The 15,469-nt window shown below is 40.4% G+C and overlaps 1 protein-coding gene across 1 annotated transcript in view; it reads left to right on the top strand.

The window, feature by feature from the left end:
• The window catches only part of LOC140242453 (NUAK family SNF1-like kinase 1), a 48,237-nt gene extending 34,810 nt beyond the window's left edge, over positions 1-13,427 (top strand). Inside the window, exons 5-7 of the mRNA XM_072322190.1 lie at positions 10,310-10,429; positions 11,094-11,226; positions 11,440-13,427. Coding sequence (XP_072178291.1) covers positions 10,310-10,429; positions 11,094-11,226; positions 11,440-12,590 — 1,404 coding nt within the window. The 3' untranslated portion in view covers positions 12,591-13,427. The remainder of the gene's footprint in view (positions 1-10,309; positions 10,430-11,093; positions 11,227-11,439) is intronic.
• The last annotated feature ends 2,042 nt before the right edge of the window (positions 13,428-15,469 follow it).

The raw sequence follows: 15,469 nt of genomic DNA, 5'->3' as shown, positions 1-15,469 counted from the left end.
ACTTTCTTACCACTCAAGCTGTTCTCTACCTCTCACCACCCCCCCCCCTTACTTGAAGATTTCGTGACGGTGTGACACACGCTTTATAGTGATGCCTTCTTGTTTCTTCTTGCGAGCAGTTATTCTTCTGTGATCATACTTACATTAGGCCCGTTCACAAACAACGAAAATCGAAATTTCAGTCGCGATCCAAATTTCGATTTTCTTTTCGACCGTTCATACACAGGGAAAAATCGCACTTCGCAGCAAGGAAAGAACGATCAGTGGCCAAACTGCGCATGCGCGAAACTTGCATGACCGAAGACTGACCCCGCCCGCAGTCCCAATAGAGTTTCGCACGCGCTACGAACGATGGGATTAAAAATACCGATTTCCGAATCTCGATCGCGCTCACACACACGACGCTTGGCAAAATAATCGCGATTATTCTGAAAAATCGCACTAATAGTGCGAGTTGGATCGCGATAAGGATCGCGGTAATTAGTGAGATTTTTCTGTCCACACTGGAAAAAATTTCGAAATTTTGATCGCGATAAGAAAATCGATTTTTAAATCGCACTTTTTCCCTTGTGTGTGAACGGGCCTAGTGTACACTTAGTAACTGCAGACTTCATTCATGCAAAAAAAAAAAGTCGTAAGTTTTCAATCTGCCATAGGAATTAAATGGCATACTGTACTTTTACTTTTACTAAAAGGATTAAAAATGCCTACCCCAACCCAAACACACCCATTTTAAGTCAGGTTTACAAATCTTTTCACCGTAATGCTTGTAACTAGGGAGAAATGGTCGTCACCCTGCGGTCACGTCTTCCTGTCGGGCACAGTTAATCCCCGTGTAAACTGAGAGATGCGCTGAGTCGCTGTCATTGCCACGCTCGTTCCACTCCTTGCTGATGAGCTAACGAATATCAAGACATAAGTCTCGAGTACATGTAGCAAAGGTATGGAGTTGGGGGGGGGAGGGGTGGGATGGGATGGGGCGGCAGAAGCACAAGATGAAAGGTTGAAGGAGGGGGTAAGGTAAATGGAAGGAAAAACGAGACTGCAGGAAGTGGTGATTTGAAGCAAATGTGCTGCCCTCGCTTGCTCGAGTTTTTCCGGGGAGAGCAAGGCAAGCATGAGCCATTGATACGGGGATGCAATGAGTCACAGCTTTTCTGTCTGACATTTGAGATCTGAGTAAGATCTCAGCCAATCTGTGGGGATTAGGAGGTTCCTTTGAATTGGGTTTGCTGCTCGGTATGTTTCCCAGTACAGCTCCATGTGTATTGTGTAAAGGTTAGAATAATAAAAAGGTATTTCTTTCTTAATTTCATGCACAGGATGTAAGAAAGTTTTGTCTCCCTAAAAAATTGGCTACTTTTATTCTGTAATTCCTTGTCAAATTATTCAGGTAACCACAGCTACATAATGATTGGTGATTTGTTTGTTTTGTTTTTTTCTTTCATGAATTTCAGGTCTCATTTCTTGTGCCTTATGACACCAGATTCATGCACTAGTATCGCTACAGTGCACCAATTTCTTTGCAGCAGTATGGAATGTCTCATTTCCGCCAAGCACTGAGAGAGGAAAAGTGAAATGATTACAAGAAGTTAATGCTAACTGGCAGATATGTACTCCAGGGAAACTCACTCACTTGGCCGGAAAATAGGCAATTCCTGTCAGAGGTGCACCTTATTGGAAGTTCAACCCCCTCCCCCATCACAGTGTTGTTGCACGGAGATGAGAGAGCGAACTGAAAAGCAATTTTCAGTTGAAATCTCACTTCACTGTGCTCTATGACGAAATGTTGGTGATAATGGGATATGCTAAAGATCATTCCAAAGTATCATATTTGAAAGCCGTGTGTGTTTTGATATCACAGAGGGCAATAAGGCCACGTTCATGCGAATTTCGTAGCCAGAATCACAAACATGAATCATGATTCAAAACGGCGTTTCAAATCACGGTCTCAGCGGAAGAGCGTTCATGCAATGCTGATTCTGGCTCAGCTCATCCTTTGCCATTGCGCAGCGCACTGCGCAGTTTGACCTTGTCTCTGCAACTCGAGCCAGACCCCCTTATTCCAGCTGTACAGGCCTTTACGGTTTTATTTCGGTGAATACTTTCCGATAACTGGCATTCAGGCTCTGCCCACAGATCGAGGAACAGATCGAGGAATAATCCTAATTCTTCGTCTCTCCAATTGTTTCCCTTGGTAGACACTGCGCTGCAACCATTACTTTTATCAACTCAATCGGAGAGTAATTACATGTATTATTATATTAAACAGTTAACGTTAGATACTAGCATAGGATCAGTGTATGGCGTTGATGTAAACAAACAAGTGCAAGTATGGTACCAAAACACACGATTCATAAGACGTACACAAGCGCGCGAACAGAACTAGAAGCTGTGCATGGGATACCCCATGAGACACGCATGCGCACAGCGCACAATGACGTCATAGAATCATGATTGAAATCACGGTTGCGTTCATGCGGTTTCTGTGATCGTGATTCTGGCAGAATCATGATTCAAAACGCCCTTTTTTCTGCGTTTCAGATCGGCGTTTTGAAACGCGTTTAAATGGAAAAATCACATGAACGCAACGCAACTAAACACGTTTAGTGACTAAACGTGTTTAGAAACGCAATTCTAGTTTCGCATGAACGCAGCCTAAGTGTGAAGTATACTGGCATGCATGAGGCTGTATACCACAACCATTTCATATGCTACTGTAATTACACTTGCTTGTCAGATAGATGCCCAAGTACGTTGTTTGCTTTTTCTTTATGTCTGTTTCTCCCTATTGCCATTTTTACACAGTTCAAGAAACATAATTGCAATGCTGAATTACCAGTACAATTATGATTACAATATCTATCAAAATTATCGTCCAAATCTATCATCCTGAACCTAATCCTAACCATAACCCAAATGTTAACCATGAACCTAACTTTAACCCTAATATCTTTACGCTAACCTTATCACTAACCAGTATTTAGCCCGGTTGGGGGGGGGGGGGGGGTAATTGCCCTGATACACATCCAAGAAGATGGGTATCCATGGGCGTGGCATGTTGATGACCCTGGACTGAGAATGATGAACAGTGGGATGAAACCGTGGAAGTGAACAAGAGAGCTTTTGCTCAAACCGTAGAGCTATTGTAGCCCCATGTTTCAAACAATAGTCTGAGGCCTCGCAGCTTGGTAGACAGCGTGCCCATCAGGAAGTCATCCTCTCGTGCCATATTGTCCTTTCTCATTGCGTGTTTAGGGTGTCGTCTGCCCAGAACCACTTGCTGTGACCGGATTCCAGGTCTCTTGTAATGCCAGGCAGCTGAGGAATGCGCTTCGGTCCACTGGCATTTGTTTTCCCCTCATCTGCTAGCATATGATATGACCTGTCAGCATACCTGAAATATTCCAGTCTTTCCACACTACAAAAACAGTTCCAAGCAATATTATTTGCCCCAAGTGCATTTTTTTATTTTTTCAGTTATCACAAGTAGATGGCCTTGTCAAGAAATTTGGGCTAAATTAAGCTATAATAGAACTGCTGAAACCATTGTGGAGCTTTCTTGGAAAAGACCGGCATTCTCTTTTATCTGGCAGTGCTATTTTGAAATATTTGGCTATTGACGTTTCAAGCAGTATGCCCATTAGGTTTTGTCAGACCTTAGTTTTGATACATGTTTTTGTGTAGTGTAAGTTTACTCATGCAAAAAAGGAAAAGAAGGATTTAATAATTTTCCAGTATTATCCCTTAATGCTTATTTGATTGATGACCCATCTTGGTATAGTATCGCAAGTCACCACCTCTCTCAGTGATTTAGCAACAAAAAAATCTTTCTTTGATCCAAATTGTATTTAACCTTCCTGACACTTTTGACAACATCTTCTTGTTTTGTTCACTAGCATTGAATGAATTGATGGAAACAGAGCACTCCATAGACGAAATGGCCACATTTTCAAAGTTTTATCAGATTGAGAGAAACTCTGAGAATTCAGACGCTCACGACTGTCTCTTTTGACATATTGTTACAATGCCCATAGTAGTTCCCCCAACCGCTTCCCAGCCTCTCAATTTGAAGTCGGTACAATTTACAAAGGAACCACGTCATACATCTTGTAACATGTGTTTACTTTCTCCCTAGTGATAGTGTAGACACTTCTTGTCGTTGTCGTTGATGTTTTGTTCTTCTATAAAGCAAAGAATGAAAAATCCTTGGGTGGAGCAATCACATCTAGGGCCCTGTAGATTCCTGGCATAGTAATCTATTGTTGCACGCTAGTAAAATGTGTGCATGGCACCTGCTAAAATCTACACTAATACCATGTCAATGGACATGTTGTTGTCGTTGTTGTTTTTGACTGCATTGTTCCCTTTGTGCCAGCTGGAAGTGCTTCCAAAGGAATTTGAAAATGGAGGAGAATAGAATTGTGGGTGGCAGAGTAGCGGACTTTAAAGGATTGTCACTTATCCTGGCAGAGTAGCGGACTTTAAAGGATTGTCACTTATCCTTGCAAGTGATGAATTTATGCAGCTCCACAATGAAAGGATGAATAAATAGTGTTCTTTTGTTGCTTGCATTTGGTACTTCAGAGTCATTCAGCTGTGAGTCCTGTTTAATGAGATTAGGATTTCAGTAAGAAACACCACAAATGAAAGCCAGTGCTGCTTTGTGTATGGGACATTCAAACCTCATTTGTTAGTTTTCTTTGCTGTAATCTGTGTATTGGTAGTGTATACTAGTAGAAGTTTCTATAAACCGCACCCGCTGGTAAACTACTTTTCTAGGCCACTTTCTTTTCAAACTCCCACAAGCATCCCTAAAGATTTCGGCTCTCATCTGTATTGATTATCATTGACTTTGATCTACGATTTGAGATTGAGTGATATCCTTTAAAAAGAATATACAGTTACAGACATTTTTTTTTCATTATGTCAGCTGACTTATAGCACAGACTGCTAGAGTACCAAAGCGATGATGTCACTGTCTTTTGTTATAGCTTGGGTTGGAACCAGGTGCAAGCATGGTTAGGAACAATAGTGTTCACCTGCCCAGGCCAGCCAGGTGAGGTTGTTTAGAATCAGTTTCCATGGTGATGAATGGATGAATGGCTATGACATCACACTTTGGTACTCTATTGCAATCAGGTAGCATCAACTGTTCTACCCTGAGCTAACCAGCTGAAGTGATCCATACCAGACAGTGTACATGGCATGAGTATTTTGCATTTGTATCAAGGTATGATACCAATTTAGGAAATGTGATACCTGCAGTGGAAATACAATTGGGACAAAGTTATGAACATAATTCGCGATCAGGAAGAAGAAGTCATGTGAAATCCGCTCGGTTCACGCGACAGTTCTCCAGGCAAGCAAATCCTTCCAGTGAATCACCCTGTGCCCAATAATCATTCTCTGTAAAGTAAAGAGATGAGGACATGCTGTAAAGGATGGAAATGTTGTCTAAAGCTGTTTCCATGATGTGATGACTTTGGAGTTGTCAGGTGGCATATCTTGTTTGCTTTCATCATTGATTGCTGCCGACTTACTTTAAAATTCTATACATTTTCATTGTGTGATTATCACTAAGTCAGATTATTCTTAACTTTCATATAAATGTGTTCTCTCTTTCATTACTTTTTCACACATTTTTCAATTTTTAAGGTCTGTTTGTTGAGGGTAAAGTTAACATTTTTCAAAGAAGTTGGAAAGTTTGGTTTTGCATTCTGTGAAATTGCATGCTCATATTTGGAAGTAACAAAACTATCTGTGATATTGTAGATCCCTGAAAGAAACAAGAAAATGATAAATTGAAGAAATAGAAAAGGGCTGTTAATCATACTTTGCGCCATGAGAAATCTTGGTGTATGCGACATTTGAGAAGTGGATGTTGTTACAAGGCATTTAAAGCTTTGAAGAGTAAACTCTGAAGGTGTTTACTTACTGTGGGTGAGGCGAAACTTTGCAAGCAAGAATTTGAGTCGAGGAAAATCATGCTTGATCGTAGACTTGAAAGCATTAGTGTGCTCCAGGCTCTGTCCCTGTGTAGCCTTTATGTTCAAAGAGCCGACATTTGGTGAAACGTGATATGCAGAGAATGTGACTCTACATCACAACCACACCTTAGGTAGGCAATACCAACCGTTCATGCAAAAGTTGGTCAAGAACACCCCCCCCCCCCAAATCCCTGTGGTACAAACCTCCATCTTGCGCCCATTTCCGTTCTGGGGGAGTCCAAGGCGAGGGTAAAAGCCCCAAGTTGGCGGGAATCACATGTCAATTACATATGAAGCAGGCTAAAGGTGTGAGCCATGTACTGTGTGTTTAAACAAACAGGAAAACAACTGTGTTCTGTATACCTATAATTTCCATTGCATGATGCAAATTTGGATATTTTTTGTTGTCTATTTCCTCAAAAACTGTTGCATTGTAGACGATCATCTGACATTCAGACCTTCCTTTGGAAGGAAGCCATTTTGAAATTTAAAATCTACTGTCTGCATCCAGATATTACTGAGTATCTAATTGCATTGAAAGTCACCTCTCTTTAAAAAACAGAACAATATTTTTGACAGATAATGGCATCCAAGGAATCAGTGAAAGGGAAAACCAAATTATGCAGTTGATCTTGTCTGGCATCTCTAAAGCATTTCAATCTCAATCACAAAACCGTGACGTATCTCTGGATGCCTGCCCCCCAGCTTGTGGTGAAAGAAGTTTGGTCCATCAATTTCCAGGTTCTGAGAACTGTATCCAATTAGTTCTGCTGTATGATAAAAATCAAGACTTGAACAATTCAAGAAGAGTTCAATCACCTGAAGAAGGGATAAAATTTGACTGGTGCCCTGTCTTGCTTTAAAGGTCATATGTCCCTTTTGCAAATGTCACAAAATTTTTACATGGCTGAAGAATAATGTCTCCCAGCATCGTGTATGAAATCTTACTATGATACACTTCAAGAGTTTATTTAAAAAAAAAAAGATGAAAGAAGGAAAGGACAAAAAAAAAATGAAAAACTTACCTGTCACTTGAAAAATATACTTCCCTTTTGTATGGAGAATAACATAAATTTTAGGGTTTGAATAAATTCGCTGGAAATCTGTAGTATTGTTTCTCCCTCAGTCAGAAAGAAGTCTCCAGTTTTATTATTCTGAGGAAAGATCAGAATTACCTACCTCTAAATTATACCACCTTTAAATTAAAAGAGTCTACATGTAATTTTCAGCATTGCAAAAGGGTCACACAAACTTTAAGCTTGTGAAATATATCATGTGTGCATTCCTAGGAGACACAGGATTCTGTGGTAATCCTGCCGTTTGCCTTTCTCTCTCTGTCTTTGACAAGGCAATAAAGATTTCTTCCTGCGAAAAGGCCAGAATATTGGCAGTGAGGGCATAGAATGACAACAGCAGCCGCTTACCACCTCCCTGGTGGGAGTCATCAGTTCATGAAAGATGTATCTTTATAATCTTGAAGAATCATTGTTCAGTCTTTATGGACCCCCCATGAAACTGATCATGTGCATTGTTCATTCAAGAGTTTGACAAGGGTAGCCATGGGAATGAGTTGTCCCATTAAAATTTGGTGTATCATGCATTGCATTAATCTGCATTTCAATCTGTCAGCAAATTTGATGTTGTAATAATCTAGATATAAAAGATAAAGATTCTATCTTATGCATATCATGCAATCTTCTTGACATGGTTGCTTGTCTGGTGACGAAAGATGGCTCGGGTGATGATTTAGCAAGGAGCATCATAGGTAGATGCGTCAAGAACATTACGTCACAGCATTGTGTAATCCTACCGCACATTTTCAGCGTGCCTAATTCTATAGAAGGGTACACCTAATAGCATGTCAGCATTGTGACACAAGTTAATAGTCTGCAAGAAACCTCCCAGTCAAATGAGCATGCCATGCTACATTTGCCATTTAAATCATGTGAAAGTAAGATCAAATTTAGATTTCCCTCACCTCAGCAGCCCACTCAAGGCATTATTTACCATTTACAAATGAAGCAAAAACCTAGCTTTAGTGCTTCAAAATAGTTCTAAAATGTGAGTTAGGGATAGAAACTACCAATGTAAAAATTTGAATCAGTATGACTAATGTCAAGTATTGTTAAATGTGCAAAATGCGAACAATAATTTAATAAACCTGTTTCTAGACTAAACCATCTACAGTTATGATTTGTTGAGAAAAATAGTGATATTTCCTTATATTTTAGGCTTTAATTGGAAAATTTTTACATGGTAGGATGTTTTGTGATAAAACTGACCTACACATATGTATCAAATGTGATATCTCAAACATTTTAAATCACTGCTCCCAATGGTAAACAGTACCTTTAAGTGTTAGTGAACCTGGCTGAGCAGGGGTCTCCCCAGATGAAGGGGTGAGGGAGAATGAGGGGGTTGGTAGTCGCCAGGGATTCAGGAAGTAGGGGTGGGGCAAGGTCATGGGATGGGCTGTACCTCCTCCTACACCCTTTAACACAACAGGAGATGGCTGGGCCATCAGCAGAATTCAGAGCCATCACTCAGCACACAATCCAGTTTTCAAAGTTCTCCTGACACCATGTGGCGGAGTTTAATGGAAGAGTCTGCCATTTTTTCATCGAAATAAGGATTAACATCTTTCTTCTTCTTATTTTTTTAAAGGCTCTTTTAAAGGAAGTAGCTTTGTGGCATACATTTTTATTTATTTTGTTGTTAGTGATGTAGAGTCTGTCTGTATCATGTGTATGACTCTCCTTGATTTGCTGGATTCTATTTTGTTGAACTTTACTTGGCGCAGACAGCCACAACTTTGATTAGCCGATGCCTACAAAATTACATAACTTTGTTATTTCAATCACAAAGTGTCAATGCGAATTAAAAGCATGTTGCAAGAAATGAAACTCATTGTTCAAGTATTCCTGAAACATCTGTCAGATTGATTCAGAAGAAACACTTGCATTTGTTCCCACAATTTTTCGCGTGTAAGGAAAAATTCTGAAAATATGCAGCAGTATTGTTAATGGAAAGGGTTATTTCCGTGGCTTGTGACAAACTGCGGCGTAAATGGGCCTCCTGTTGACTTCCGACCCCGTCAGTAACTCTCAGGGGCAGGGAGGGAAAAGGAGGAGTTTTGACTGGGACTCCTTCTCCCCATCTGGTGATGAATATTGACAGGAACCCACTGGGGCACTGCTGTGTTCACACTGGCAGTGCCTGGGAACCAGTGTCTGGCAGAACAGTTGCAATAAAATCTTCAAATCAAGCATTTGCCATGAAGTATTGTCCTCTCACAACACCCAGATGAATGTCCTACAAGATTTAAGGGGTCACCCCAGATACAGTGCATACATGAATAGTGTCACATCAGTAACAAAAATTATCTTTAATCATATGGGGAAAAACACAATTACAAACAAACAAGAATGAAAATCACACCATAACAAAACAAAATGATCTCAGTAAAACAAAAGTGGCATAACTTGTATTCAGGTTATCAATGATGACCTGCAGGACTACTTGCTCAGAACATGTATTTGTAGTCTGTGTAGAAACAAAGTACACAAAATTATCCTATCAGAATATCATTGCCATGTAATGATATGATAAGATAATGGACTCTCCGGCTACTATCAGTCAGAGTAAACTGTAAAACACTGCCTGAAGCTGCTGTCTACTCACAAAATGCTATCAGGAAACAAAAGGAAACAGGATCCTTTGCGATCATCAGGATTTCAATATTTTTCCGCTCTGAAAGGGTAAAGACAAAAACCAAGCAGAAAGTTGGAAATTAGAAAGGGGGGTGCGAAGAAGAAGAGAGGATATTCAATCAACGTGGGAATGCTAGCTCATTTCTGGGGAGAATTTTCAAGACTTCATCGCTTGCTCCAGGTTTTACTGGCAAAACTATCAACATTGTTCTCAAATCTCTCTGAGGTTACGAAAGTTAGGCAAGGGTAGTGGGGCACAGCTGAAGGGTGCAGAGTGTCAAGATTTGACTGTCTAGAGGATTGGAAATGTATGAGAAACAATAGAGAGCAGGCTTATGCCTTCTCCTTTCCAGTGGACTGCTTTTTCATGATTAAAAGCTCAGGATATTTCTGTTAAAACAACCAAATAGAAATGTAAGAAAGCATTAAGAGCATGTTTACTCAAAAGCTGATGTCTCCAGAGTTGTAACACATTCATCGTAGTTCCACAGACAAGTCATTCAAAATTTGCTTATGTTTATCAAAAGTTCCACCAGGGGTGCAAAGTCACTTGTCTAATTACTTGTTTGTTTTCTTTTCTACCCCTTGTGGTTTCTACCTCAACAACAGATTGCAGACTTTGGGCTCTCGAGTTACTATAGCGACAATGACCTCTTGCACACATTCTGCGGAAGCCCGCTCTACGCGTCCCCCGAGATTGTCAGCGGCCAACCTTACCACGGGCCGGAGGTAGGTGCAAGTTGGGAGGAAGGGAAAACTTTTAGAGAGAAATATTCCTCTTGCGTTCAAGTTTATAGTATTGTGAAATCAAAATCATTCTGAGCTGTAAACTTTGTATGAATATCTTGCAAAATAAGAAAGATGTGGAATTATCAGGTTTCCCGCAACAGTAATATGCAATCACATATGCAAATCAAGGCTTGCAAAATATATGAAAACCACTCTGTGTAAATTCTTGATACACTAGATCCTCAGTTTTTATACTTCAGTAGCACAGTGCTTCAGTGTTTCAGTGTCAAATTGCTTGATATTATGATAACTCCCTCTTCTTGGCAAATCACAGCTAAAACCATACCACACTTTTATATCGCATTTTCATAATACTGTAAAACGAGGAATGTTCGCATGCATTTTAATTTTGCAAGAGCCAAGATTCGCCAAAATTAAAATGCATGCGCGAGTTCTTGTCTACACTATATATGCATTGAATGCCAGTGGCAATTAGCGGAAATTTCATCCTGCAATAAAAGACCACGGCTCCAATTTACAAAAATTTAATGTCGTTAATTTTTCTTGCTGTACAGTACTCTGCTAAAATCAAGTAGAGAGTACCCTATACTCATATTCAAAGGGTAAACTTGACTTGGTCAAACATGTTTGTCTCCCTCTGTAGGTGGACTGCTGGAGTTTAGGTGTCATCCTCTATGCCATGGTGTACAAGACGATGCCATTCGGGGGAGATGACTTCAATCAACTGAAAAGGCAGATTATGGAGGGGCGCTACTATGACCCTTGCCCTGGATCTGGTAAGAAATTTATCCCTAAATTGTACAATTCTTATAAGTACAATGTAAGAGCATTCTACATTTTCTTTACAAAAGTATCTAATGTGCTTTCAAGGAGCAAAATCAGATAGCTAATGAGATAATGATATTTGGGCAATGTATGTATGTATTTTTGTTTGCACTTTTACAAGTTTCTTTAACTTTATATGATTTTTGCTTGTCATCACTCTCCAGTGCCATCCCAGCTGATTCGATTCCTCCTGACGGTGGACCCACGATACAGAGCAACCATTTACGATGTGGCTCACCACCCCTGGGTGTTTGGCGAAGATGCAGATGAGGTCCTTGCCCTAGAGCTGGCAGCATGTGAGGGAGAACGCCCCATGGACTCTGTAAGGGAGCAGGGAAGTACATCATCCAGTGACACAGAGAGCGAGAGCAAGCTCGTTGCTGTGCAACCGAGGAGTATCCTGAAAGGCTCGTCACAAGATGATGAAGTGTCAATGGAACATTCAGCGATAGGCGCAAATCCTCAGACACTGCCAGTGGAGGCAGGCACTAGTATCTGCTCAAAGGGTGATATGTCAAACCTCCAAGCCAAATCCCCTGGCATGCCACAGACACCCAGTGCGATTCAGCATGAAACAGACAGCTTCCTGAGCTTAGCTAGTTCAACAGCAACTCTTCCAGCAGAAAGTGTCAGTGCAATGCCCATTGGTGGCGCATACCAAAGTTCCAGTGTGGCTTCCAGTGACCAGGAAGTCGTGAAGCGAAGAACTGATAATGGGAAACAGCTGCGAGTGCAGAGACCTGCAACAGTTGGTGGTTACTACCCAGACTTACCTTCCCCAAGGACATTAGTAAGACAGCTGACGGGAGAGGATACCATCTTTGAGTGCAGTGCTGATGAGAAGCGGTCCAGTGCGCGGTTGTCTAAGCGCATCTCCTGTGGCAAGTACTCCAAGATCGCAGAATTGTGGGAGTCCATCTTTAATGAAACACATGTGCAGGCCATGATCTCGTCGGGAGCAGCGTCGGGCTCCAGATCGCCAAAGTCAGAGACGGGCTCCGAGGAGAGCTCAGGCTCGAGCTCCAGTGAGGATCTCCTGGACATCCTTAGCTCCACCCAGCTAAAGAAAAGCTTCAGCAGCTCCTTCAGGCACACCCGGCAACGGTTCATGGCCCATCGGCGCTCCATGCGCACGCACAAGGAGATGATCATCATGGAGGCGCACCACCATCACCAGCAGCAGTTCAGGTCGGGGGCGTTCTTTGAGAAGCAGGAGTTCCGCAAAGGCGCCCGTGATTCCGGTCTAGGTGATGACCTAGAGAGCCTGGCCAAGGTGTATCAGAAAGCCTTGGAAATATCCAGCAATCTCAACTGATTAAGTGATCATGGTTACCTGATGTAATGCAAGCTGGACTAAAATTTAAACTTGCTCACCACAGGCTCTCAACTCTTTAATGCTATTTTGCCAACAGAGATCAGGATTGGTCCTTTCGTATCAGAGATATGAATTTACTTGCTGCTAATAACATTCACAAACATTACTCTTCAAATGATGGAAAACTTTGTCCAAGAAATATCTGGTATGTTAGTTATGGTTCAAAAGAATCTTGCATTCGACCTAGAAGTGTCAGTGAAAATGATATGTCAGCAAAATATTCAGCTTGATTGTGCTTCATCGTGGCCAAAATGAGGTTCTTGCTTCACTTATTTGATGTTTCAGACCCTTTCTTATTGGACAGTTCCACATGATTGAACATGTGGTTGAAGTGATGAATGAAGTGTGATGAGAAATTGTGCAATTATATTTTGCTCTTTGTTTTAGTATTGGCATTGTTTTTAAGAAAGTTGGTCATATTCATAATAATGTGTAGCTTTGTGTGACCTCTCTTTACAGGTGAGACTGTGAACTTGATTGGTATCACATGTGACCAAGGCATCAGAATTCACATAAACATCTCGAAAATGAAGATTGAATTTCATGAAGCTTGTCAAAGAGTAAAAGATTCAACTAAATGTTGTCATTCAAAGTTAAGAAGATGAGTGTGTTAAGCTAAAGGAACATTCCACATGACTGTCTGATAGTGAGCCAAAAGAAGAAACATTGTGCACAAAAACAAAATCAGTTTATGTATCGTCGTTCAATATACAGATGTGAAATTTTTACTTTTCTTGCCACAGAAATTATTCTTTCATATCAGCATTTGTAAGTGCAAGGATTTATCAAGGAAAGAGATATTGATGCTCTTTGAGAATAGCAATGATGTCTTCATAATGGTGTCTAATGAGAATTTCCACAATTGTCATTCAATGTGAATGACGTCAAACAAAGTGAAATCCTGTGATATAATTCAATTTACTGGCATTTACATGACTTATTTCCCTCCTTTTTGATTTGTCTGTAAGTCTTTTCCTTCTATAAAAATTTATCTCTTGTTGGCTGATTGTCTGTGTCATGAATCCATGGTACATGATGGCAGTGCCTTAGTTACCTAGTAGGAAACGCTTTTATGGACAAAGATCTCCCCAGGAAAATACAGCCTTTGTAACTAAGTGGTATGTTTTTAAATGTCTGAAAACATTACACATTTGATAGCAATGATTCCAGTATTGCATTGGTAAAGCTTGCCCCACCCACATCTCTATAGAGATATCATCAATCAAACTTTTCCTTGTGTCATCTTTGATCCATGATGGCAAGGAATTATATGTTTCCATGGCAATCACACCATTGCAATCTCATCCTCCTACTTGATATCAGAGATATTAGGGTCCAACTTTTGAAATTCTAAGCATTACCATGTTTATGATTGGAACAAATCTTATCACATCTATAATGACATGGGTTGATTTTTTCAAGTAGATGGGAGACATATTTGAGGTCAGTTCTGATGTCACATATTGGTTGTTACAAGTGAAAACCTTCAAAACATACCCCGACCCACTAAGGTATGTGGATGTCATAAAGATAACCTTTCCCCAATAGAATGCCTAGGTTCAGGGTGTTGGTGTGAATTTTCTTTGTGTTTATCATTGCTTTCAGGTTCTATTGATTTGTCCAGCAGTTGCTGTAATCTCTGCATTCCTACTGATCAGGAAAGTAAGAGCACCCACTTTGATTGACATAAGTCAGAAAAAATAGATGTATATTCAGAGATATACCATGAATGCATGAGCTATGTGTCTCTCAGTCATGCCTTGTGTGTTGTTTGATTTGCTCTTACCAACCCAGTGTCAATCTGTAGTGAATGCTCTTTGACGTTTTTTCAAAAGTCACCGATATCTCTCTCTAAATCCCCCCCCCCCCCCGCCCAAAAAAAAAGGATGCTCTTCCTTTGCACTGATCCTTACTTAAGTGAGATATGTGGTATATGATGATTCATAACATTGCACAATGTTTTCAGCACAGCAGTGAGATACATGTTCAAATGAACATGCTCATTTACAAGGTTGAAGTCTGTCACTTTTTTTGAGTAGGCATGGAAGTGTACCAACTGTGCACTACTTGTACTTTTGAGGGGTTCCATGGATGAAGAAATGAGCTTATACTGAAAGTACAGTGTACTGGTTACTGGAAGGAGTTCAGTGGTAAGAAGTATAGATGTGAAATGCCATTTTTAAAATGCCTCATTTGTCAATATTTATTTGGTTGTCAAATTGCTTTGCGAGAATGCTGTGTCGGTGACAACTTGAGCCAAACCCAAGGCAGACAATCACCCAGTCTCACCAGACCAAATGTGAACCCTCTTCATTATGTTTCAGCTTTTAGAATTCAAGATGGAGTCCATTTCTAAAGATGACCTGCTTATACGAAAGATGTTTGGTTTGATCCTGAGATGCATAAAGCCATGATTAGACCTTGAATTCGGGAATAGCCCAAAATGCCATAAAGGCAAGATGGGGCAAGGAATCTTTTAATCTTCGTATGTTGGTTAAATCACATTAAAAATCCAAAGTTAAAAATCTAATTCTTGCCCATCTCAGCCTATATCCAGTAATTCCGGCAATCAATCATGTACTCACATCTAGTTAGCACCATCAGGGCTATATTTGCTTGTTTGAGGGGTTTTTTCTGCCCTCATCCAGCCTTGTAAGAATGTTAATTTAATAAAAACAAAAGTGTGAGAGGAGGAAGGAAATTAGCGTGTAATATTCTTTGCCAAAGGTGAGCCCATTTACTCAATTACATTACTCAACTGTTGTCTGTGGAGCATAAAGGCAACTTTGTACATCTCTGTCAATTTTGCAATAAAATTT

This window comes from Diadema setosum, chromosome 2 (assembly GCF_964275005.1).
Source record: "Diadema setosum chromosome 2, eeDiaSeto1, whole genome shotgun sequence".
NCBI lineage: Eukaryota > Metazoa > Echinodermata > Echinoidea > Diadematoida > Diadematidae > Diadema > Diadema setosum.
The sequence above is the reverse complement of the archived record's forward strand: the minus strand, read 5'-3'. Positions and strand labels throughout refer to the sequence as shown.